Genomic DNA, 25,485 nt, shown 5'->3' with positions numbered 1-25,485 from the left:
CAACTCGTGGAGGCGACCCCTCTCACGTCCACTTACATACATCAACCTTGCAAGTTGTCTCACCAACGATGCAGGTTAGCACGGTTAACGGTGAGCTGGCTCAACTGCAAACGCTCGGGAACCATTTCGAGGTGATGTCCCATGGCCCCACGGTCTTGTCTGACATGCAGCGGCCAGAGACTTCGACGTTCACGCCCATCAGGCGAGGAAAACCTAGCGAGAACCCCCTCTGCCGTTTCCCGTACATCGCGACGTCGGAAATCTCTACTTCTAACAACAGGAGGCGAAGAGCTAGTCCGCAGAACTGCTCCAGTACGGCAGTGCAAAAACCGGTTATGTCCAACGTGACGTGCGACGAGTGGAAGCTCTTTTTGCCCCTGCGAGAACGGGAGAATACGATACAGACCAATACCGTGAGCATTTCGTCTGCTAGCGCCTCCGAAGTTTCCGTCAAAGGGCAAGCCATAGTAACAGCTGAAGCTTCACTTTTTCGAAATGACGCACTGTCGAGCGTACGAAGAAACGATAAGCCTGGTGAAAATGATAAAGCGCCTGTCGCCGTCAAAGAAGGTTCAGCGGAAGCAACCCGAGCAGACGGCAGAAAACGTGAAGTCGCGGGTGTGAAAGAAAAGGTCGAAAGTCAATGGTATGTGTTCGAATACATCTTTGTTCCCGACTTCATGAAGGATGAATCTTTACCGGACCTTCCTGGAAGCCAGCTAGCTGCGTTCGTAGAAGTAGTCCAAGAGGGTGCACCTAAGCTCCAATATGAGTTCTTGCTTGTTACTGAACATGGAAAGCCTAAACCACCCTTGATGACCCTTTCTCGTCCCAGCGAGCAGACGCTGACGCCTGGTCCGAGAGCAGCCGACCCATATGCTGACTTGGTTCTCATCGAGAAAATGTGCTCGCCAGAGTCGGAAACCGATAAAATGCAAACACGGGGCAGGCACAGGACCGACCAGAATCCACCGACCGACTCGTTGCATCTTAACTGCAGGTACAATGAACGCTTGAGACTTTCACGACAACAGCTTCAGCGAAATACGTACTCCACTGAACGACTGGAAACGTCTCAGCAGGCTTGGAGTCTTCTTTTGGTGTCGGCTGCTGCACCTTGGCGGCGTTTGGCTGTAGTGAAAGCTGCGAGACGATGGATGCACCGCTGGAGACAAAAAAGGAACAGCATTTGCGGGCAGCTTCACCAGGATTGACATTATGGACCGGAAACAAATTGTTAGCATGGTGGATTAGCATGGTGGATTGTTAGCATGGTGTTAGCGCGGGAGGATGTTAAATCTCCCGCTGGGTATGCGCCATTCATCATAATCATCATGAAAGCGCCCGTGTCAGTAAAGTTATCGTCCCCGCTAAGGGCAGCCATGGCCCAGGTCTGCCTTGCGTCGTTCTTCCGTTAACAACCTATATAAACAGGTCGTTCAAGAATTCCTCTAACTTTTGACCGGGCGAAGGAATCGAGGGACAGGCAGACATACCGAAATTATCGCGTTTAAGTAGGTCAAAAAAGGCTACCGTATTCGAAAACTCTGGCTGGGTAGAAAATAACTTTTGCAACTTGTCCACAACTGGGAATCGAACACATATGAGCTGTAAAAAAGATGGACCCCATCCCATAAAAAAGAACAAGTAAATGAAAGATGGGCAGTCATCTGGATGTTTGACACAATGGGCGCTAATGGCATTTGTAAGAATTTTTCTATCGGTACCAGTCAACTGATTTCGGGCCTCTAGTGTCGCTTTAAACGAAGCCAGTAGTTACGAGTTCCGCGCATACTTCCTAACCGTCTTTTATTCTGCTGCACAAATTTGCTAACTAGAGCGGTAAGCATATGTCTGCCTGAAAAGCTTCGTCAACAACATAGCACACTAAGACGAAAGAAACAAAACGAAACAATAAGCTGCGCGAAGTATATTCCACTACAAAAGAGTGGTTTCATAGCAGGAGTGGCAGAACAGCTCCATAATTGCCTAATTAGCAGGGACGTCGTTAGCGGCTGTCTTTCTTTTCGTGTCTTCTCCTCAGCAGTTACCTGGTGACAAATTCTCGGATCTGAAACTGACGTTCTGAAACGATCACAGGTGTGCCTTTATTATTTCTCCTTCGAGGAAAAGCAGCACTAATGTATTCTTGAAGACTACTGTGGAAGGCGAAATTGGTATCCTCCGTACACTTTTCTCTAATAACTGCTTAAAATTATTTACATTTTCTTCGTGTTTGAAAGTTACTGTAACTCTGCAGAGTTCAGGATTTTACGACGTGATACACCTTAAAATCCGTAAAGACGACTATATTCACCCGCCTGCCGCCGTTCTAGTAGGACGAACCACCATAAATGCATAACGTCCCTTCAGTGCGCATAGCAATGTGTTGAAATATTCCTTTTTCACTCGCGCTATGAACGCTTGGAACGCGCTACCAAGTGAAGCTGTTAATATAACAAATATTGATCAAATTTGCTCATTTGTGGAGCAGGTAACAGAGCCCGTATAGTTATTTTTTGTTGTTGTTCTTGTTGTTGTGATAGCGAAAAACGTGTTTTGCAGTGTGGTATTGTACTTTTTTGTACATATATTGTTTTTCATGCGTAGCACGCGGTTTCTAGTATTTTTTTTCTTCTTCTTCTCGGGTATGGGAAGAGCACCAATGTACTATTGATGTACTCGCCATTGTAAGTGTTCCGCTTATAGTCCCTCAAAATATTGTATTTCCTTGACTTTGCATCTAATTCGATACCTGGGATGTTGTATGCCCGCTTCCTGTATGGGTCTGCAGAAGACCTACAGTATTGATAAATAAATAAATAAAAAAATACATAGAGAAGGGAAAGGGGGGGGGGGGGTGTCGGTGGCGAGGTTTAGTGCAGAGCGTACGGCCACGCTCGGTCAGCGGGGTGTTTTTTCGGTCACAAAGGGAAGTCCAGGTATGATAAATTTGAATGATAATTATCTGGTAATCGGCGTCCACTTTCCCATATACTATTTGCCCTTACTCGTACTCCCAGCCCCATTTTCAAAACAAGACTATACCCTGCACGAACGAATAAAAAAGCGCGTAGCTCTCCAAGGTATAATTAACAGCGTAAAAATGCAGAACGCCCGCACTAACCCTACGACTTCAAGGTAGCGAGGCTGTACTCAACTTTCACGACCATTACGATGGTTTAAGTCCATGATTGCAGCCGATTTGTTTCTTCGCTGCAAGGAACACCTTTGCTCCATTTGTTTTTATGCAATGTTGGCCAATCTCCCTGATGGGTATGCTTGGCTTGACGAACGTGCGCTCGATTTTTTTTTTGTTGTTGTTTCGCCGGGAGCCACGCGCTTACTAGCACGCTATGTCGTGTCTTTCTCGTTCCGAGCAAGTTTTTTTTTTTTCCGGATAATGTTGGCCAATCATAGTAAAGGGGTATGCTAGCTTCACGAACGCGCGCTTGAGGCACGCGTGCACGAGCGCTGGGTATTTTCTTGGTATTTTTAACAGCGGACACAATACACAAAGGATTTTCTCAACAGCGTCCCTGTTAAAAAAGGCTGTCCGACTTTTGTACAACGAATTCGCAGGCGAGTCGGTACATTGACCGAAGTAATTTCACTCAAGCGTTTGTGTATCCTTTTAGATGCGAAGCAGCTTATGGTCGAGCCTGTTCCCTTCGCCGTTGTGCGGCGTCCACACCCCCACTGCTCATGCCTGGCCAGGCACTGCTGCTGATGATTGTGGCAGGATGCCCCTAGGGATTGGCCAACCAAAGAATCCATCACGAGATAGCTTCGCGTTCAACCACAGTCGTCATCTTCCCGTAGGGGAACCCTGAGTAGTATGCGAGGCATTCCTCTTCTCCTCTCCTCTCCGAAGCTCGTGATTGCGCAACGAATGGCAACACCTGCGTCTCCGCACGCGATAATGTGAAGCAGCTTAGGGTTAGAGATGCGACGGTAGCCGCTGCACACTTCGCTGGGGGCGCCACTGTAGCTCCGCGGTATAAATGACGCGCGCGCGCGATCCGCTCCCCTCATTCTCCTCCCGCAACGCCGCGATCGAACTGAAAACTAATGGAAACTTGAGTCGACCCCATGGCTGCTTCGCATACTACTCAGGGTTCCCCAACGGAAAGATGGTGAATTTTTTTTATTGTTGTTTTAATGGGTGTTCACCTGCAACCCGTGCAACATGAACTTTGATCAACTAACAAAAGAAGTTGAGGGCGAGGGAGACGGTCACTTAGTTAAGGCACACGGTATAGTTCTTTACTACTGGTAGCGAGCCGCTACTGGAACTCGATTCCCCTCCTGCAGACGAGAAAGCGCATTTGCAGCGCGTTCTAGCGGACCCTTCATCGCTGGAGAAAGTAATCGAGTATACACTAACCAATCGTCCATACAAGCTGGCGTGACAGCCTGAACCGCCTCCCGTCATAAACATCCTTGCGCACCTGTCTCTTCACGCAACCTGGGAACTACGAAATGCTCTCTGCCAATTAAAGTGACTTGCGACCTCGTGAAGCCTGCACAAACCGCGTAACCTTGATCCGTGATATCTTTTCGATCATTTCGTTCCTACCTCTCCTTCCCCACCAGGCCATTCATGCCCCCTCAGACAGTTAAGCTATTCTCTCTCTCTTCCCAGGCAGCTAAGTGATGTCTTTGCAACATAGGGGGCGTCCTATATAAGCACGCCTTGAGCAAAGCTATTTAGTAACCCATCGTAACATCGTACATCTCGTTCCCTCGGGAACTGATAGCGATATGAATTTACGCGAACCGTAACCGAACCGGTAACCGAAGCGGCAGATCATTTATTATTGTTGAAACAGATGCAGATTTTTAAAAGACAGAAAGAAAGGGGAGAAAAAAATGCTCACCGGGTGGGATTAGAACCCACGACCTCCAGAATACGCGTCTAGTGCGATGACGCTACCGGCGGGGCTGTTCTCCTCTACACTTTCTCGGGTGCTTATGTTGAGGTATTTGTTTCCTGTGCTTGGGGGTGGTAGCCAGTGCCACTTGGACTACTGGGCGGGGTGAAGGGGACCCAGCACCGTGACTGGAGCGTCTACGACATGTCGAGAGTGGTCGACCAATTTTGTTAAGCTACCTATGGCACCAACACTGCCAGAACAGAGGACCTCGCTACGCATGTAGCGAATCAGAATGGGAAATGAGGGGCTCGTTGAATTACGACAGAAATAAGGGTAGGCAGTCAAGAATACCAGGGAAAGCAAAGGGTACGCTGCGTTAGGTGATTTATTATCGTTGAAACAGATGTAGATTTTTGAAAGATAGAAAGAAAGTGGAAAAAAAAATGCCCGCCGGGTGCGATCCCAGGGGGACAGGAGGAGACAACTTTGTAACTTCTAACAGAGAGTCGCGGCTGAGTAATTTTGCAGTAGTCTAGCCACGAAGATCTTCCTGATCCCTTGCGACTCAAGTGCGGGCCACTGGCTTCCAGCTCAAGTTCGTGGCCGCCTTCCCAGCTGACGTGCATGACCAATTATGCTCATGAGCCTCTCCGGGCCTTCTGTTCGTGCATCGCACCGTGCTTGCACCCCAAATGCAGCGACGCTGCCGCTTCGCAACGGCGCGCAGCTACTAATGAATGCCGAGTGACTAATTAATGCGTACCACGTAATTAATGCGTAACAAGCAGTTGGACACCATTTGGGATTTACTGTTTCCGGCACATGCTCGCATATTTTAGCATGTATCATTCTAATAGCACGGAAGCGTAGCCGGGTGAAGCGGGTAACTCCAATGTTTGGATCCCGTCTTTCATCTTCTCCATTGGAGAAGATAAGAGAAGGAGAGAGAGAACTCCTCAGGCAAGACTTTTCGTCTTGTCAAATAAGGCTTACACCAAACCTTCGCACGTCGTGCCCAAGTCCTGTTCTTGGTGATTCGATCTCCGCCGTGTCAATTAAACTTCTTTAAAAAAATTCCGTTTCCCCTGTCCCCATACAAAAAGAAAAAAATTACAGAGAACAATATCCGCTCCAACAAAACATTGGTGCGTTTAAGACAATATAAAATGAACAAAGGGGCGTTTTGTAAAAAAAAAAAAAGCCAGTTTGCAGGGTAAAATAAAAATCATTGTACTTTTCATATGTTCCAGCAACAGGCGCTCTGTGCATAAGAGGAGAGACGAGAAGCTAGGATAAAAGTAAAAGTGAAGAGAAAAAACAGCAAGCATAGTATCCTATTCCCGGAGTGCTGGGTAGAAAGAAGTCCAGTGAGAACAGCGGTGAAAAAAAAAAGAAAAAGAAAACTGGCTATGGAGAAGACAGCGAGCGAAGAATACAAAATGTTCTTCAACTACAGAAGTTCGCCGCAAATGTCCGTCTAAAAGTAGCAGTTTTATCATGTAAAAATAAATGAAAAGTCAAGCTGCTTTATTTCCATTCACCAGGATACAGAAAGGCAAGTCACTGTTGGAACACCGCGCACATTCACTGTATTTACGCCGTCTTCTAAAGAGAGGCGCCGTCGAGGCACTCCGAAGTTAGCACATAACAGTCCCCAGTAATCTCTCCCCGAATCTCAGCCGAGGTGGAGAAACAGGGCAGACGCTACCAAGAGCCAACATCGCTCTAGCCAGTAGCTTATAAATTTCTAGCTTTTTGTGTTTTTCTAGAACTGACTTTATTAGGAAGTAACGCCGCGATGTCACGATCACAGTTACAGCTGTACTGGTACTGCTTTACTTGTGTCATGTTCGCTGTGCTATACCTCAACCTGATGCTAGACCATGAATGACGTTGTTGTGAAACGTTTGGCATTATTTTTTACCGCAGCTGGCCCGTTGACATTCGCTGAGCTCTAAATACTGATACGAGATAGACAGTTGGTTCTGGTTTTGCTAGACAGAAGACTAGGTTTAATCAGTATAGATAACACAAGGCAGCGAGAAAGAGAGAGAGAAAACATTTTTATTGAGCTTTATGTGGCTCAGGGGGCCGTTGTGGCCGCTGGCTCGTGCCGGGCTGCGACATCGGCAGCTCTGGTGACCAAGGAGGTTTGTACCTCTAGGTCTGAGCTCCCTAGCACCTCCTCCCACTGCTCATCACAGGAAATTAGGGGAAACGGATCTTTCGGGCACCCCCAGAGGATGTGGGGATGGGTAGCGAGAGCGCCACATGCAAGGCATTCTGGGGAAGGGTACAATGAAGGGTGGATTCGGTGGAGTATAGCGGGATCAAGCAGGTAGAAACTCTTCTTCCTCTAACGAGGTCCCTGGCTCCGCATAGTGGCTATGGCGGTTTCCCCGTGGCTGGTGCATACCCATGCGGGGATAATTACCGTTAGTGTGGCAATATATTGAGTTGCGTATAGTTTGATCTCGCCTAAAAAGCCTTCGTCGCGGCTAGGAATTATTCCCGCTACTGTAAGCAGAAGCACGGGAAAACGGGCTGTTGCGGCCGCTTGGTCCTGCCTTTTAAGTGCAGAGCACTTTAGGCGCTCGCCTTGTCGTCCTAGCTCGCTCGCTCGACCCAAGTATATAGAGCACCAAGGCGGCGTCCCGGGGTAACGCTGTTGTCCGCGGCGTACCCCAGATGCTTCGAAAGGCAAGGGGTTTATATAGTCATATGCGTTCGAAACTCGTGAAACGCTGGCGCTTGCCATACATCTTCCGGTTGTTTAGCGCAAAGGAAACTATAGGTACATTTGAGGGAAAATATACGTGATTAACCGGCAGCGCCCGCGTTCCTTTAGTTAAGGACGCCCGTCGGGTTGGTTGTTTACGATAGTAAACGCAAAATGTGGCTGTGCAACCCCGGCACGTGCGGGGAGAAAAGCACAAAGAGAACAGAACTGCCGCTGGCGCAGTTTCAGGCAGCGGGCGCGCGAGCACTGCGAAGGCGGGAAATTCGAAATGCGTTGGGTGGTAGCAGTTAGCGGATAATGGCGGTACAGCCCATTATGGCGAATCACTGCTCTGCACTTCTGACAACTTTCACATTGAGTGGAACGGCTTTAATTTTGTTCAATAGTTGCAGCGTAATAACAGTGGTACAATTGGGTTTCTAGGTTACTCGTAACATGGAGTGCGACAACCGAGGCGCGGAATTATGCTGCTGTGTTCGATTACCGGCAACAACACCTCTTTTTCTGATGTAGGTGAGAAACGGAAGACGACAAACAAGAATTAGTAAGATCATCTCAAGCGTGCCCCGAAGGGACTGCGAAGCATGGTGTTACAACAGTAAATCAGCGTCTTCAAATTTTTAAGTGCAGAACACTTCGGGGGCCGGGCCTGTCGTAGCTCGTTCGCTGTGACGCTATCTAGCCACCACACTCATGCGGAGTAATGGCGTAACGGGCGCAAGAGCCTGTGGCGTCACGCATCCATACAGAGGCTTTGAAAACATCCCCGCTTGTCCCTCGACTCAGCTTTCCAGCCAAGAGTTAAGAGGATACTTAATCCATCGGCTTATGTACGTAGTCATAACCACTCCAAACTCCCGAACCGCTGGCATTTGTCACACATCTCCCTATTATCTAGAGCAAAGAAAACTGCGGGTAGAGTTGATGCGACATCTGTAATTCACCGGCAGCCCCCGCGTCCGTTTAGTTACGAACGCCCGTTGGGTTGGTTTTTACGATAGTAAGGAAAAAAAAAAAACAGTGGCCGCGGAAGACGAAAAACGACGCGCTCAAGACTGCGCAGTAAGGCTATGTTATTTTCTTTTTCTGTTCTGTTCTTTCTGTGTTTGCTTTCAGCAAACGTGTTTGCTTTTTGTGTTTGCTTTCAGCAAACGTGTTTCTGTGTTTGCTTTCAGGGAGCGCTAGCACTGCGAAGGCGGAAAATTTGAATTGCATTGGACATACCTCCGTGAGAGGAGTGAGACAGGGCGGGGAAGAGCGTGATGGGCGGTAGCAATGAGCGGATAACGGAACTGCAGCCCCTCTGGTGGATTAATCACTGCTCTGCACTTCCGACCGCTCTCACGTTGATTGGAACTGCTTAATTCTTTTCCTAAGCAAACCACTGCTTCGTTCCCGCTCAAACTTTAAATGGTGATCACATTTCGTGGTGTATTTTGTTCATTCCCAAGAATAGCGACGGCATTTACCCGACTGTTCAAAAAACGAATAGAAACGATTTTATCCGTAAGGAGACACAGAGGCACGTCGGAAAAATGACCACCTTGGAACTGAGAAGCCAGCCGGCGTATCCAACCTAAAACGCATGATGCCGGTTCGCAAAAACGTGAATTATTTTCGTATAGATGCTCTTTAAGAAGATGTGCGCCAGATTCATGTGTAGCAAACAAAGCTGACCGAGTATGGCTTCTTTTCCACAAATAGGTAGCAGTACAACTTTGCTTGCCTGGAAATAAAATGTTTTGAGCTCTGCTCCGTATTTTTATTTAGCAACTCGCATATAACAATCATCGGTTATAACGATGGGATTTCCTTGGCACTTGGATATTGTTATAAGTGGACTAGACTGTAGTCCGTATTCGCTCTGAGTAACTTTGTGTAATCATCCTGGACGAGCGGCCGAAATAAATCCCGCTCGGTTTGCTTGGGAACAAAGAGGCTTGTCGACGAGCAGGTACAGAAGAGAATCGCACGCACGTTGTGGCAGGGAACCAGAAGGCATGCGACATTTTGTAACAGAGTGCAAAGACATCTGACCGGTCCTCAGTGGGGGATCCAGGCTTCCCGCTTCAGGAAGCTCTGGGCTTAGTAAGCTTAAAAAAAAGTGAATTGGAAAACAGTGGAGCTTATTAAAAGAATGTTAAAATCTTCGTGGGAAAAAAAGCACGCGTGAAAGTAAGATGGAATTTTAATAGAGTAATGGAGATTGTGGGAGGTTTTTTTTTTTTTGTAATACGAAGTCGAGCTGAGGGTACAGCAGCGCTACTGATAAGGTCACTGTCCAACTCCACCCCGTTACCACGGGAGAACACTGATCGTCATCATTTTAGTGAGCTTGCGTGCGCGGCTCATGCATGCTAGTTCCTTAGCTCTTTGGAATCGTTGTAAACTGATTCCAAAATCACTGTCGGTTGCTCTACTACCCCTTCTACTATCGTCTGCTACACCGAGACGGCGGAAGCGCGTTTCTCGATGCAATTCAATGGTGAGTTTTTGGCCACTTTTGCCCTCACCTCTGCCCTACATCCCGCAGGGTTAATCGAAATAGAGAAAAAAAAAGAAAAATGGCCGCGTATCTGCACCTTTCGTTGCAAATGTCGCCAAAAGACGATAGTCTTTGTAGACATTTGCCAAGGAAATGCCCCACTTTGCTTTCCCGCTCACCTCTCATGCTGTTCCTGTACCGCCGCGCTCATCCCAAGGTAAACACACTAAAGGTTTGCGCAAGGCGATTTGAATTTACCGCGTTCCACTGCTACAGGCCGGATTCCTCGATGCCAGCGCTGCAGTACGGCGGAGACGCGCGTGAATGGAGGCGGCCGACTATAGTTGTTGACAGGGTAACTCTGCAGGAGAAGCTCCGCCCGCGGGCGTGAGGCGGTCGCCTTGGGGGACTTCCGCGATTCAGAATGTAGTTCCATGATGATAATGTTGTTTTGCATGTAAATTATCACTACGAAGAACGGAATTACATCAATATCGAATTATTTTTACGGCACGAAGAACAATTTAGTTAGAAGGTACGCACTAACAATGCTAACAACTTAAAAAAAAAACATTATAGAAAACGTGGTGCGGCAGAAAAAAAAAAGAAATGCGAACCTGCAAAAAAAAGAAATTAGCGTTAGAAAGAATGCATGTAATTGTTTTCATTTTGTAGTAGACATTTCTGCATAACGGAATGTTTTTAGCCGTTTTCTTTTTAAAATGCCCCAGGTAAGTTACGCGCGTATTAGTTCCTACGTCAGGTTTTGACGCATTCGCGCATGCATAGTGCGGCACCACGACCGGTTGTGTGCGGCACCAACACCACTTGCACCAACGCCACTTGCACCGCTCGTCTCCTCTTCGGCTCTCCGACTGCGTTTCTGTGAGTGCGTTCTGCGTTGTCTGGATAATGCGGCACCAACACCACTTGCACCGCTCGTCCCCTCTTCGGCTCTCCGAGTGCGTTTCTGAGTGCGTTCTGCGTTGTCTGGCTTTTCTTCCGTGATGGATCCCCACGTGGTAACATCGGCGTGCGATTCTTCCTTGCCTGGTGAGTCTGGTGGAGCTTCAACCGCTACACCGAGGACCCTAAGCAAGAACAAGAGCGGCAATGTGCTCAACAGCACTGCGCGGAAAATCATCTTTCACTGCTACAACTTCTGGCGGGCCAGGGAGCCGGAATGCACTGTGGAACATACTGCCGCATTTGTCGCCGATATGCTCGGAATTGGCGCGCGGACCGTGTTCGCGGTCAAGAAGGAGGCACAAGCCACTGGTGGAGTGTTGTCAACGCCGTCTCGCAAACGCCCGCGGAATTCCGAGAAGAAGCGACGCAGTGCCTTGTACGACAGCTTCACGTTGAACGCGCTGAGGTCCTGCGTGCACGACTTCTTTCGCCGCAACGAAATACCGACGGTGGCAAAGATAACAAAGGAGTTCTCGGAGCGTACAGGTGACCCGTCGCTGAAGCCATGGACTGTTCGTCGTCTACTTCGAGAGATTGGGTTCAAGCGGGAGAAGAGAAGCCGGAACTCTTTGCTGCTTGATCGGGAAGACATCCTCGCATGGCGGCACGAGTACCTGCGTGACATTCGGCGGTACCGAGCGGAAAATCGGCAGATTTTCTACTTAGATGAGACCTGGGTGACGGCAGGACACACGACCTCGACTGTGTGGACTGACACCACTGTGAAGTCCAGTGCAGACGCCTTCAGGCGCGGCCTGACGACGGGACTGAAGCAGCCGTCAGGTAAAGGTCAGCGGGTCATTGTAACCCACATAGGCAGCAAAGATGGCTTCGTTGATGGATGTCTCGACGTGTTCCGTGGCAAAAAGACAGGGGACTACCACGAAGAAATGGACGGCCCCCGCTTCGAAGGCTGGTTTGACGGTGTGCTGCAGAGGCTCCCGAGTGGTAGCGTCATAGTGATGGACAATGCCTCCTACCACTCACGGCGGAACGAGGCAGTGCCAACGACGAATTCCCTCAAGGGAACTATCACAGAGTGGTTGGACAGCAAAGGGGTCCAGTACGGTGCTGGGCTTACCAAGAAGCAGCTGCTGGAAATAGTTGCTCGTGTGAAGCCACGCTTCATCAGCTACCGAGTGGACACGGCTGCACAGAAGGCAGGCTTTATCGTGGTAAGGCTGCCACTGCCTTACCACTGCGAGTTCAATCCTATTGAACTGATCTGGGCGCAAGTGAAGAACGCTGTGGCAGCAGCCAACACGACATTCAACATTACACATGTTGAACAGCTGCTCAAGGATAAGGTCGCAGAAGTCACAGCCGAACATTGGCGGGAGGCTGTGAGGCATGTGCAAACGCTCGAGGAAAAGTTTCAGCAAGTGACGTGCAGTAGTGACCACATTGACCCAATCGTCATCACGCTTGAGGAAGACGACGAAAGCACTTCTGACGACGCCACTGCTTCTGACAGCGACATCTCAGGTGTTTGGCCTGTTGATGAGCTTTGAAAACGACGACGACAGCACTTCCAATGGCACAGCTGATTCCTACAGCACCAACCGCTTTGGTTGGAGGCGTTAAACACGCCGAAGCTACACCTGGGCTATGAGGCCCGCTGTAGTGGAGAGCTCTGGATTAATTTCGACCAACTGGGGATCTTTAACGCGCGCCGAAATCTTATCACACGGACGTTTTCGCTTTTCGCCTCCATCAGAAAAGCAGCCACCGTGGCTGGGATTGACCCCGCATCCTTGGACTGCAGTGGGTCGACAACGTCTCTGGTGTTTGCCACCATCAGCACTCGACCGTCTCCACCATCACCATGATGAAACAGCCTTTTTAAAGGCTACCAAAATGTTGTTTGGCGGAATTGGGCCTTGGTGACACCCATCCCTGTCTGCTCTCAAAACTTTACGATCTAGGACTTAAAACAATGGCAGGAAAAACAGTGTCTTATGAAATAGCAACAGAGTACTTTGATACGTTTCAACAACACAGAAAGATAACTATACCACTAGCTGAAGAAAAGATTGTACTATCTGCACATCTAACCATTGCACCAGTAGCAGCGACGCCAGTGGTTTTGACTGATGGTGGTAAGCACAATGCCGTAAAGGTGTACTGAAGTCTAAAAGCAAGTTGGCCTGTATAAGTAGTAGCAGAGTGTCGTGAATACAAACATACCACTCACAGCAGCAGCGGAGTCTTTTCATTACATAAAAAGCAATAAGCATAAAACCAGGTATCACTGCCCCATACACTTTCCCACACTACACGGTGTGACATCAGAAGTCTTGAATGGTGAATCACAAAATTGGTGGAGCTTGCCGAAACATTTTTCTGAAGCTAACACTGGGTCAGGCACATTAAAACGTAAATTAATGGACGTGGGAACTTACTCGTGCGCTTTCTTTTAAGGGTGGAAAGCTCAGCTACCAAACATAAAGCAGGATGCCTCAGTCCAAGCGGCTAGTGCTGTTTCAATTTTTTGTTGAAACATTTCGCCTTGCATACAAGCACAGCCAAAAGATGCCTGCATGCGGGTCAACATCAGAGCCTACTGTACCTGCTTACCACTGGTGCATGCATGCAACAGAAACGGGCAAATTAAAACTGAGTGCAATCACATTGAAAAAATGGACGGGATATAGTAGACGGAAACACCAGGTTCAATTCTCAGCAAACAAGTCATTGTTAGTCATCAAAGAAAATATGAGAGAGCTATGAAACGTATGATATTTCGCTTAAAACAAATTTATTTTGCCTGTAGTGCTCCTTGAAAGACAATCAATTGCAGTATCAGTGGGCTATGCATCTTCGAGTTAGCAAAATCGCCTGCAGTTGCAAGGAAACAAGTGGTCCACTCTCGCATTATTGTGTAATAAAGTAGTCGCTCTCTCATTTGGCAGTCCAAAATAGTTCTGAGCAGTTTGCGGGCATGCCAGGCCTGAGGGCTGATCTCGCAGTAGGCATTCCATAAGCAGAAATAAAGTATGCAGCAACTCTTTCTTCAACTCTTACCACTGTTTCTTGGCCAGAAGCAAAAGTGTGTGCATGAGAAGAAGCAACTTAACAGCATGAAGGCCTGAATTCATTTTAATGTATTTCACGAGTGTCTTCAACTCTCACCGCAGCTTCACGGCCAGAAGCAACAGTGTATGCATGAGAAGCAGCGACTTCAGAGCATGAAGGCCTGAATTCATTTTGACGTATAAGAGCCTTTCATTCTTGCGTAGCTTCCTAGCCAGAAGCAACAATCCACCCTTGCAAAGGAGTGACACAGCAAGCACCTTAAAGTCGTAACATCTAAGCGTTGCAACCTGCTAAGCAAACTTTCCCAATTTTTACATCCAGGAACAAAAGAGCGTGTTTGAAAAGCAGCACCATGACACTGCGAAGGCTTGAAGTTAAACCATCTTGATATGCTGCATTGTTGTTTTCTATTCTTACCACAGCTGTATAACCAGAAGCAACAGTGTGTGTTTGGAAATCAGTGACATGGTACTCTTAAGGGTTGATGTAAACCATTTCTATCTGCTACAGAAGTGTTGGCAATTATCACTACAGCTCTTCAACCTAAATAACCTTCAGCCACTTTATTAAACCTATCTCACTCTTGCCACCATTTCTGCAGCAATAACAACATCCCCTGTGCTTTTCTTTTCTCTCTCTTTTTTTGCAGTTGCGATTTATCAATCGACCATTCGAGTTCAAGACAGCCTTGTCGAACGAAATAAAGGACAGTTGTGGAAACATGATAGCCGATATCGTGCATGCATATAGAAATATGTAAGCGTGGGGAAGAGGTGTTGAATCAAAATGAGCTAAAGTGCTATGGGAAGTCTCTCAAACATTTGCCCCACCCTGTAGAATAACATTGGTTTATCTGCCACTAAACATTCTGAATCCTTTTAACTTGAATGTAAACTCTGTTGTAAAACTCCATAAAATATTCAGTGCAGGAGCACAAGAATGTAAGCATTAAACCACAGCCACCAATATGAAACAAAACTGTAATTAAATTTTTATTACTGGTGAAGGCCATCACACAAACTCTGCTGAAAGACGACGGCAAGATAAACTGTTGGTTTAGAGCTCTGAAATCCGAAATACATGGAGCTATATTAAAACAAGTTTAATAGCTTACACTTCTGAGAAATCCCAACACTGCAGACACAATACAAGGCAATTTGAGCTCAGTCCACGCGTTCAGTTTCTTTCATGCCGCTTTGATTTGCTACCAACACCATATACAACGCAGCGCACAAGAGCAGTTTTCGCAATGTATCGAAAACACGTGAAGTCCTGCCGCGGGGCCACACTTCCAGCTTTCTGCAATGACTGAGTTCAATATCAAGCAATCATACACTGCGAGTGTTTAGTTACCCTCTTACAAGCAGCTACAATCCAGTCACTGCATTTGATTACGTGTTCAATACTCGCGTTCGTTCATACTATTGTTTTTTTGCTTAAAGCTACGCAGTCTCAGACGACTGTGCGCGAACGTTTCGTTCTTCTCACGTCTCTCCAATAATGCTGTAATCATGCATGCTTACGCCAGGTAGAAAAAAGAAAAAAAAAAAACATCGTTGCTCCGGCTGTACCTCGACCAGGCAGAGCAACATGCGCTGCCGATGCTAATTGGTAATGAACGGTACCGTCCGCTGTTATAAGTCAAGTATAACGCGATACTTGTTGTACGGCCAGCCGCCCGTACGCGACAAAAACAACACGTCGCACACGCGAGCACAACCCTGCACGTCGTCAGGCCAGACGGGCACAAACTACGTAGGCCTAGCACTCAACACCGGGCGCAGCTTACGTTCACAGCACGAAAAAATAACCCTTGCAACTGGTCACCGCTACTGCCGTACAAGAAAGCCACTCATATTATCCCCTCAGAGAGCTTGCGTTACGCAAAAACACTTTCCACAGTCACTCCAGCAATAGTGCAGCCTTGATGTTCTCGGTTGATTGGTGACGACGGTGCGCACAAAAACAGACCACCACATTTTCCTGATGTACAAATCACTACAAAGACGTACACGAAACAAGCAACGATCACGAAACAAACGCGTTCTTGATGCACTACAGCACAATCGCAACCGGCGTACAGCGCTTTGGTCCCGGCAAGGTCGTTGACGCTTGGCTGGCTTGACGCCGCGACGGCGGAACGGCGGTCGGCAAGCGAGCGCGGCCATATTAGAAGTAGTTCTCCTTCCAAACGTTCGTCGGTGACGTCACGCAAACGGCGAGATGCCATTGGTTGCGGATGAGCACAACTTCCCTTTGATGTGAGGAATGCCGCTGCAGAGTTAAGCTGTCACTGACTATAGAAGGTTTGTAGAGCCGCGTGGCCGTGCTCCACGTGCGTTCCAAGCAGAACGTGGAACCTAGCTAGTGGAGCCTTTCGTTGCTGTTGCCGCGTGATTTTTCATCTGCCGCCAGGAGGCGGCGGTTTTCTGCAGTAGATGTAGAATATCATTTGCTATCGAAAAACCAAGCATCCATGATTTTTTAAATAAAAGAACACTGTAAATATCCCTTGTGTACTAATTTCTTGTCTTATATTTGCGTAATATCTTCTTCTTGTTCAACAAAGTTGACAAGTATGAACATATAAACCGGGCTTAGACGTTTACATGTGGCTGTGAGTATATAAGACTATTGCGCAATATCAATTTTACTTTGGCCGGGTGGATGAATCGAGTCACAGACAGACAGACGGACGGACAGACAGACAGACATACCGACAGACCAAAATTTCTGGGTTTAAATAGCCCAAGAAAGACTATCGTCTTTAAAAATTATAGCCGCCGTTCCACTCAACGCGAAAGCTATCGGAAGTGCAGAGCAGTGGTTCGCCATAATGGATGTGACGCCGTTATCTGCTCACTGCTACTACCCATTCACGCTCCTCGCCGTCCTGTCTCACTCCCTCTCTTGATGAATTGAACAGAGGTTTTCCCACTGCAATTCAATTTTCCCGCCTTCGCAGCGCTCGCGCATGCCCCGCCTGGAACAGCACAAACGGGAGTTCTCTTCTTTTTGTGCTTGCTTTCATCTCGCACGTGCTCGAGCCTTACTCCGCCGTTATCGACGCGTCGTTTTTTTTTTTTTTTTTTTCACGGCCACTTTTTTTCGCTTCCTATCGTAAAACCCAACCCAAGGAGCATTCATAACTAAATCAACGCGGAGACTGCCCATTAATTACATATTGTTACGTGGCGGCAGGACAAATGACGGGAACAATGGTTGAATGCGAAGCGATATATTTACAGGATGACGTCCATCACAGCACCAGGCAAAGCCGCGTACCACGCACACAACTTCGTCCTCTTCGACTTCTCTTCGTGACAATATATTTTGCCTCAAATGTACCGGCAGTTTTCTTTGCGAAAACTAACGGGGACATATGTGACCAGTGCCAACGATTCCAGGAGTGTCGAACGGCTCTGCCTATATAAACCTCTTGTTCATGTTTCCTCTTAACTGTTGGCCCGAAGACGGAGTCGGGGACAAGCGGGTATCTTTTCAAAGCCTCTCGTTTGGGTGAGTGACGGCGGGTGTGTGCAGTGGCTCGATAGCGTGACAGCGGTCGAGCTACGACGACGAGCCTGGCCCCAAAATTGCTCTGCACTCAATAGGAACAAACAAGCGTACGGTTTTCTATGAACTTCCCAGCTTGAAAATTTGACGTCCACATTTTGACACAACTGGAGAGGGAAGGGGGCGCTGAAGGCTTATAAGACGACACCCTAACCCCCGCTCTTTCCCTCGGCCAAGCTTAAACACTTCGCTGATGCCTTCGTGCATCGCCCTCTCCTCTCATGCCAACACAGCATCTGCCCCGACACGGCGAGCGGCGAAACCCGTTGGGCGCCGCTGGTAAATTGAAAAGGAAAAGAAAAAGAAAAAAAAAAAAAGAAAAGGAAATAATACTGGAAACGAACAAAGTTCACCCAACAAAAATTGTGCGGGGAAATCGTTTCATTTGACGCTGCGGCGTCTCATGTGACGGGATAGAGGGAATCGCTGCCAATTTTTCGCTCGCATTATTTTTTTCGTCTCGAAAATTGGGAGTCCCCTTGGGATGGAGAGTGGTTGTGCTGCGATAGTTCACTTGTCGCAAGGTGCTGCCAAAAGGCAGTTGGGACATTTCCGGCGACATCTGTGACATCCGCCAGGGTGGCATCTCCCCCCTCCTCCCGCCCCTCTGTCTTTGAAGCGGGCCATACCGCAGTTTTATAAAAATCGACTGATATGAACGTTTTGTTCAGATTTACCTGTAACATACGGACAAAATTTAATTAAGGAGCCCCGCCGCGTTGTTTCTGTCTGCTTTTTAATACAGGGGTCATATTTCTAGGATGTCGGCTGCGAAAATATTTTTTTTTAAATAAATAAAAGGTAAACATCGTTTCCAGCGAGTTGACCCTACAATTCTTCGGCGTCTCTTCACAAATAATGCGTCAACGCGTCATTCACCGGAAGCAGTGAACATTTTTATCTGAACATGGATGATCACCAAATGTAGAAATAAAAACGGCAGGGTGGGTCTGTTGCTCCTTCCTCGCGTGGATTACAAATAAAGAACAAAAAATTGGCCGCTTATCTGCCAGCTTCGCTGCAAATGTCGTCGAAAGACTGTAGTCTTCTGTCGCTTCTGTCACGTAATTGCCTCTCTTTTCTCCCCCATCCCACCTCTTCCACTCTTCTCCTCCTGTCCCGTTTCGCTTCTCTAATGATAAACACCATGAAGGCTCGTACAAGTCAATTCAATTTTTCCGCGTTCACACTGCTGCCGTGCCATCTGTTGGGGCCCTTTTTGCAACTGTTGCGAGCCGCCACAAGATTCCAGCGCGAGGCCTTTTTTGTATATTGTGGTTAAACTGTCGTTTTTAGCCCGTTGACTTCCGTTTGCTTTCACGAAAATTGCGCCCCGTCTTTTCTTAATTAAAAGAGCACTGCTAGTATCAGTTCCGTATTATTGTTTTACAGCAAAAAGCCTGAATGTTTCCTTTTTGCTGAACTATGTTGACAAGCAGGAAGTTTGGTACCGGATTTATTAGTTGGGAAATTGTTTCGTCCACATAATCGTCTCGTTCGGTCCGCAAACAAAGCTGTTAAACATTTCTGCGCTTTTGATAATTCGCGATAGCAATTACAGCCTCCTGAAACTTTTGGCACGGCCGGTGGACATAATTTATCGCTGTGGCTACGGAAGAGGTTCTCCTTAGGCAACAACTTTTGCTATTTTTTTTATGTATTCCTGTAGTCAACTGTCAGCGGTTTGCAAGCACTAGGTGGGCATGTCTATGTTCCGACAATCTCCCGCTTTTCTTTCAAAAAAAAAAAAACGTTCGTGTAATTGGTTTGGGTTGTAGACCACGTTAAAATCAGATATTCAAATGCAATAAGCCCCATTGGTGAACGGAAGAGTTTATTTAATGCCCGCGATGGGTTCTAAAAGGTAGACGCCTTGGACGGTCTTCCTCCCCCAGTGGTCTGCCAGGATTCCTTGGACCCTAGCGGCGGCTTCTGTCATCCGAACTGCTGTAGTTGTGGCTCCGGTGTGGGGCTGAGAAGAGCAGTCTCCCATTGTTTTATATGGCACCTTCTAAGTGTATGGATATCTGACTTGCTGTTATTGTCGGTTGCAATTTTTCTGCAGCTCGTGGCAGGCCTGCCATGTTGTGTGGTGTAGGTCTGCTCTGCTGTTGCACAGTGTAGAGGTTTAAATAGAGGGTTAGATAGCAACGGTTGAGAGAAACATGGCTTAGAAAAGTGCTTGTCTGCAATCGTCACCGCGTCACCCATTTTCTGGTCGCAACGTGACTTCTTTCCGTCGCCTCTTTTCTGGTAAGGGTGTGATGGGCCGGTGGATATATTCATCTGGCTTAGCTGTAGTGATTTATAATATCCCTGTATGTGACTAGCCCGTCTTTGTGTGATCTAATAATGTGTGCTTGTTCTTGGCCTTCCTGTGCTGTCTGGTACGGGCATAATGGTGGTTGTGGTGGCGTCGTCGGTAACACAGTTCAGTTGGCAAGAGCTCGAGCGGTTGCGCGGGCCAGTTCCTTTCCCGGTAGACCGTGGTGGGCCGGAGTCTATACTAAAAGGATCTTCCTTTGGTCGAGGTCTTTTCTAGCAAACGGACGAGTGGAATTTTTTGGTACAATATAAACATTGGTGAAACCTGAAATTTGTAAGACCGGATTTCAGCCTGCATCCGTGTATACCGGCTTTGGCAGTTTAAGTAAAAATGGTACCCCCTTTACCGCTACATGAAAAGCCATGGAAGCGGTACGGTATTTTTAGTTAGTTGATTATGTAGAAACAACTGTCGGCATATTTTTTTGCTAAAAAAAATAAAAGAAGACAGAACGAGAGCACGAGCAGGCGTTTGTGGTGTGTGGTCTTTTTTGTCCTTTGTTTTCACGAAACGACTCGCCTAAAGTGTGTTTTCTGGTGCCTCTGTGTTGCGAAAACGGGCCCTTTCGGAAAGAGTTCCTCACTCCTAAAAACCGGGTATACGGAAGAGGGTCAAAATTCGCCTCATGAGGGACTTTTTACGTAAAACGTTTCACAGCACGAAGCCAGAAGAAAACAGGCTTCCTCCCTGGTAGAAAACAAATAGGAAAGAGAGAGAGAGAGAGAGGAGAGAGAGAGAGAGAGAGAGAGAGAGAGAGAGAGAGAGAGAGAGAGAGAGAGAGAGAGAGAGAGAGAGAGAGAGAGAGAGAGAGAGAGAGAGAGAGAGAGAGAGAGAGAGAGAGAGAGAGAGAGAGAGAGAGAGAGAGAGAGAGCTGTTTTCATCGCAATGGTTTGGGATCCGCGGATCACTTTAGAGTTTGTGTTACTGCCCTAGTTCACCCTGAATGCTGTAGGTGTGACATGACAGGCACTAGCTACGCTGTCTCACCTACAAATCTCCTCGCGAAGCCGTGCGAGTTCAAAAGGTGGTTGTTCGCCGTAAGCAGCCGGCGGCAGTGTCAGTTTATCGGCCGTATATTTGCGTCCCGTCTGTGACGCACGTTCCGTTGCACTCGCAGCGCGGCTGTACAGCTGTCGGCCTTCCCACGTCACACGTCTCACACCCCCCTCGTTCATTTCTTTGGTGTTTTTTTTCTAGGTCTGTTTTGTTTTTCCTCCTTTGCATTTTGCATACGTCATTGGGGTTTTTAGTTTCCGAGAATTCGCACTTGTTCCACCGTTTTTTCCTTGGCTTGGCCTCTTTCGCTATTTTCTATTATTCCTCATTCTTTGGCGGCCCGCTTGTTGCACTCGCAGTGTTTTCCCCCCTTTTTTTCTTTTGATCTGGTGACACAGCATACGTAGAGCGCTGTGTCACAAGCTCTCAGTGAGGTCACGTTGCCGACACGATCCCGAATCAGAAGCTATACGTAAAGACATGTACGTTATCAGAGCAGCTGCAGCGAATAAAACCCGAGTTCGTGAACAACTTCTGTTCTTGATTTTTTTATATTTTCCGGGCAGATGGGGAGGCAGACAATGCGATGAAAAAAAAAACTTACATTCTAGTATGCAGCCGAACGTTTGACCGCTGCAGTCGCGTGTTGCGAGGACTGTAGCGGGTTCAGCACTAGCAGCAACGGCGGCGGTCTCTCGACCGCACGTCGAGGACGTTCGAACCGGGCGCTTGCTTCAGGTTTCGTTTGCGAGCAGTGCAGTGCTCCTCGCGATTTTCGGCCAAACGTCCTCCCCCAACCTAGAGCCGTCCTCTAGCGTCTAGGTGAGTTTGTTTTTCACTTTCGCTCCCTGAGGTTACAACCCAGTGGCGGATAAAGCTGAGGTCAGCTCAGCACTACCAGCTACGCTGCAGCTTAGCTGGCGGTGAGGACACATCTCGCTAGCAAGTTGTAAGGTATTCTCGTTGAGGACACCGCCCACCGTGAGAGTACCCTAAGATGACGCTTGATGTTAAATAAACTGTATTCACTCACTCGCCCTACCTGCTTTCACTTTCCGCTTCAAGGGTTTGTTTGCCACTGCTGAAAGGAGCTGTGTGAGCCTTCTCGCAAAGCATGCCTTCTCGCGCCGTCACCAGTCCGCGGATTACGCGGATCACGTGCTTCGAAAACTGTCTCCGAGTGATGGTGATGGTGATGATGATGATGATGATGATTTGTTGTCGATGAGGTCGAGCAGGGTGTAGCTCATTCAACTGTATGTGGCCAGACATGGTTTAATTACAACAGCTATTTTGATTTCAAGATATTAGGGTCAAACAGCGAGTTGTTTAGTATTGGTTTAATTGTTTAGTATGCCCGCTCACACCTTCTTCGAAGACGGTGTGAGCGGCCATTGCGATAACGCAGGCAGAAGGGGACTACGGCGGACGCGCAGCCGTTAGCAGCTAACGAGAGGCCATCGCGTGAAAGAGGGATGCCCAAGGCAACCGGTAGCGGAAATCTGAAAGATTTTCTACGGGAGTTGTTTTTTTTTTTTGTCATCCTGAAAGCAGAAAGAAAGTAAGCCTCTGTGCGACCTACAAATAAGTACAGAGCGTGCAACGGCGACTGTATATTGTCCGGAACGTTCTAGAAGTGTCAAGGGTGGAGTTTCGTTGTGTTGTAGACCGTTTATTGACCAAAGGGAGACAATAGCCGGAAAGGGGTAGTTGGCATGTTGGCGCGGAAGAAATGTCGAGGGGAGTTAGTTTTTCAGTGGGAATTGTGAAGCGAGTTTTGAGGCCTGAACACTATAGCGCAAACTGCTCTTAAAACCAAATTGTGCCGTTTGAATGATAGTGTGGTCTTCCAGGGAGTTGAGATGTGGGCACAGCTACCACGAAGGGATGACGGCGGTTACCGAAGTGTCACAAAAGTCGTATCGCTTTGCAAGGCGATAGCGGGAAGAACAAGCTGTGAAACTGTTTTCCTTTTTGCGTCTAAGGAAGGATGTAACGTTTACAGTCACGCGATATCGGTAGGCACTCGAAGGCTTTGTGCTGTCGTCTACCTTGCGTACAAGGCGCACCGGACAGAGGTATTGGAAGGCTTCAAAGACTTCAAGGGCTGGAAGGCTTCAAAGTACAAATTGCAGTCGATGTGTGCTACGTCGATGGCACAAGAGAATCGTCCTCTTGAAGGGTCAGCTTTTGAGAAGGATTATTCTTCCTGGCTTTTCACTGTGAAGATTATTATGATGGCTTCGAGCTGGGAATGCATCACAATCTGTGGTAAACTTCGTGATGACTATAAATGAAACTTCCAGTGAGCGTATTGCCAGAGCTGTCAGTTATGATTAGAGACCGGATTTTAGGCAAATGCCTATTTTTTTCCTTGCGTTCCTATCACCCCATTTCATATATGAGCACGAATTGGACGTCAAGGATGGCTTTTATGGTGGTTTTATAGTGCCTGTAAATGCCTATTTTGGGTGTTGGTGCCTAAACTCCGATAAATGCCTATAAATGCCTTTTTTCTCAAATTGGCGCCTAAATCAGCACTATGTAGCATCAAGTTTCGCTTTCGAGTGCAATTTGATACATTTATTCATTCTACCTGGAAATATTTACTGTTCTGAATTCTATGGGTTTCAACCTGGTGCTCTTTTCAACCCCCCCCCCCCCTCCTCCCTTTGCGCCGGTGCAACCGGAGCGGCGGCTTCTGCATGCTTTACGGGTGGCTTTCTCGTTGGACTTGGCGGTGGACGCACAACTCTACTCCCTAGGGGAACTATGATACCGTCAGGGGCAAAGAAAGTGATGGGGAAAAATTACGCCCACCGCCCATCGCGGGAACCCTGGTGTGATGCAACGCATCTGGGTGGTTCCATTGGTGTTTCCGTTGGGTTGATTCTCTAAAGGAACCGTCGCATCAAGCAATCGTCGAGTACTGCGAGAGAGTGCACCCTCTCGCGTGCGCGTCTTCAAGGAGATGCGGCCTGATGTGCCCCTTCCTCCAGAACCCGCCGTTACACGATGGGGAACGTGGCTAGAAGCTGTTGAGTACTACAACTGCTACTTTTCGGACATCAAGGCCGTGATCAAGGGCCTTCCAATTGACGAGAGTGTTGCAGTCACAAAGGCTCAAGCTGTCCTCTCCGTGAATAGCCGTCCAAGAGACCTCGCGTACCTTTGCGCCAACTTCACGTTCTTAGCGGATTCTATCAAAAAACTTGAAAGTGCGGGAGAAACTCTTGTTACGAACGTTGCGCTAATTCTCCACGCACAAGAAAGAATCGCCACCATTCCCGAAGGACCCGTCGCCGAAAAGGCACGTGCGAAGCTGCAATCGGTCTTGGACAAAAACAAGGAGTTTTCTGTCCTTAAAGAAGCTTCAGAAGTCCTTGCTGGTGAGCACTGTAGGATCCCAGTGTCAATTAACCCATCGAATCTTCCCAAGTATAAGTACGCACCAATCACATCTGTCGACGTCGAGCGTTCGTTCTCCGCGTACAAACTCATTCTCAGCGACAAGAGGCATAATTTTGAACCCGGAAATCTGGAGATGCTGGTAGTTACCTATTGTTTCTATAATTTTCATAGTGATTCTTAAACTAGGTTCCGGGTTCTGTCCAAACACAATTCTTAATATTTATACTTCGAATGAGCGTATGTGTATTTGGCAGTGTTGAAAGGTCTTGCCTGTATAATTAAGGTACCTGTAGAAAATTGCTAAAGTTTGTACGTAAGTTCTCACGTAACAACATTTTAATGTCTTAACAATCCTTGTATATCTTGCATTTATTATTTTCTTTCAACCTGGTCCTCTTTTGCGTCAGGCAGACATAACTTTGCGCTTTTATAAATCAGTATTACCATATTTCAAGTATTTTGTTTCTCCTGCCTGTTTCACAATATGCGACGCTTGAGTGACTTTCGCATCTGAACATGTATGTAAGCAATGCGCTTGTGAAATTAAGCCTGTTGATCGCCATTAGCCCAGAGGTAATACGGGGAAATTCCACGTCTAAGGTCAATGTATAGAACTTGTTATGAGAGAAAAATAAATTGAATTGAATTGAATTGAACTATTACTGCTATTGTGGCCTCATAGCAATGACATTTTTGGATTTCCTGTCGTGCTTACAGTTCGCTCACGTCTTCACTTGAAATGATTAGCCTTTACCTAAAAATTTATTGCGCCTATTTTATTCTTTTTAGTGCCTAAAACGTTGTTTTTGCCGCCTATTTTTGGCGCCTAAAACGTGCTTTTTTAGTGCCTAAAAATCCGGCCTCTAGTTATGATCGTTGCAACGTCGCCTGCACCGTCGGTGATTCAATGAGCAATCTCCGATCGTCATCAACCTGTAACCGAGAAAATAGAAGAAGGGAACGCTGGCAGCGTGGGTTCAGCGAGCTCGGCAGCCGTTTCCCTCGCTTTTCCTCGCTTTTGGTTCGCGGCAATTTAACACCTGGTTTTCACCTGCAGCCTGTCTCCTGT

General features: G+C 47.5%; 2 protein-coding genes across 5 annotated transcripts in view; both read left to right on the top strand.

Annotated features, from left to right (window-relative positions):
- LOC144153757 (uncharacterized) overlaps positions 1-25,485 on the top strand; it is a 592,200-nt gene that overhangs the window by 4,495 nt on the left and 562,220 nt on the right. The window lies entirely within an intron of this gene.
- On the top strand, positions 11,087-12,582 carry LOC144153359 (uncharacterized). The gene has a single exon (XM_077685010.1). The coding sequence runs from the start codon at positions 11,110-11,112 to the stop codon at positions 12,580-12,582; it is 1,473 nt and encodes a 490-aa protein (XP_077541136.1). The 5' UTR covers positions 11,087-11,109.

Source organism: Haemaphysalis longicornis, unplaced genomic scaffold (assembly GCF_048455015.1).
Source record: "Haemaphysalis longicornis isolate Haplotype H1 unplaced genomic scaffold, Haemaphysalis longicornis Haplotype H1 scaffold_9, whole genome shotgun sequence".
NCBI lineage: Eukaryota > Metazoa > Arthropoda > Arachnida > Ixodida > Ixodidae > Haemaphysalis > Haemaphysalis longicornis.
This window is presented reverse-complemented; position numbering and strand designations above follow the sequence as displayed.

Bases quoted from the DNA above. Each gene is read 5' to 3' on its own strand.
- LOC144153359 (XM_077685010.1), top strand. From the start codon at position 11,110: ATGGATCCCCACGTGGTAACATCGGCGTGCGATTCTTCCTTGCCTGGT.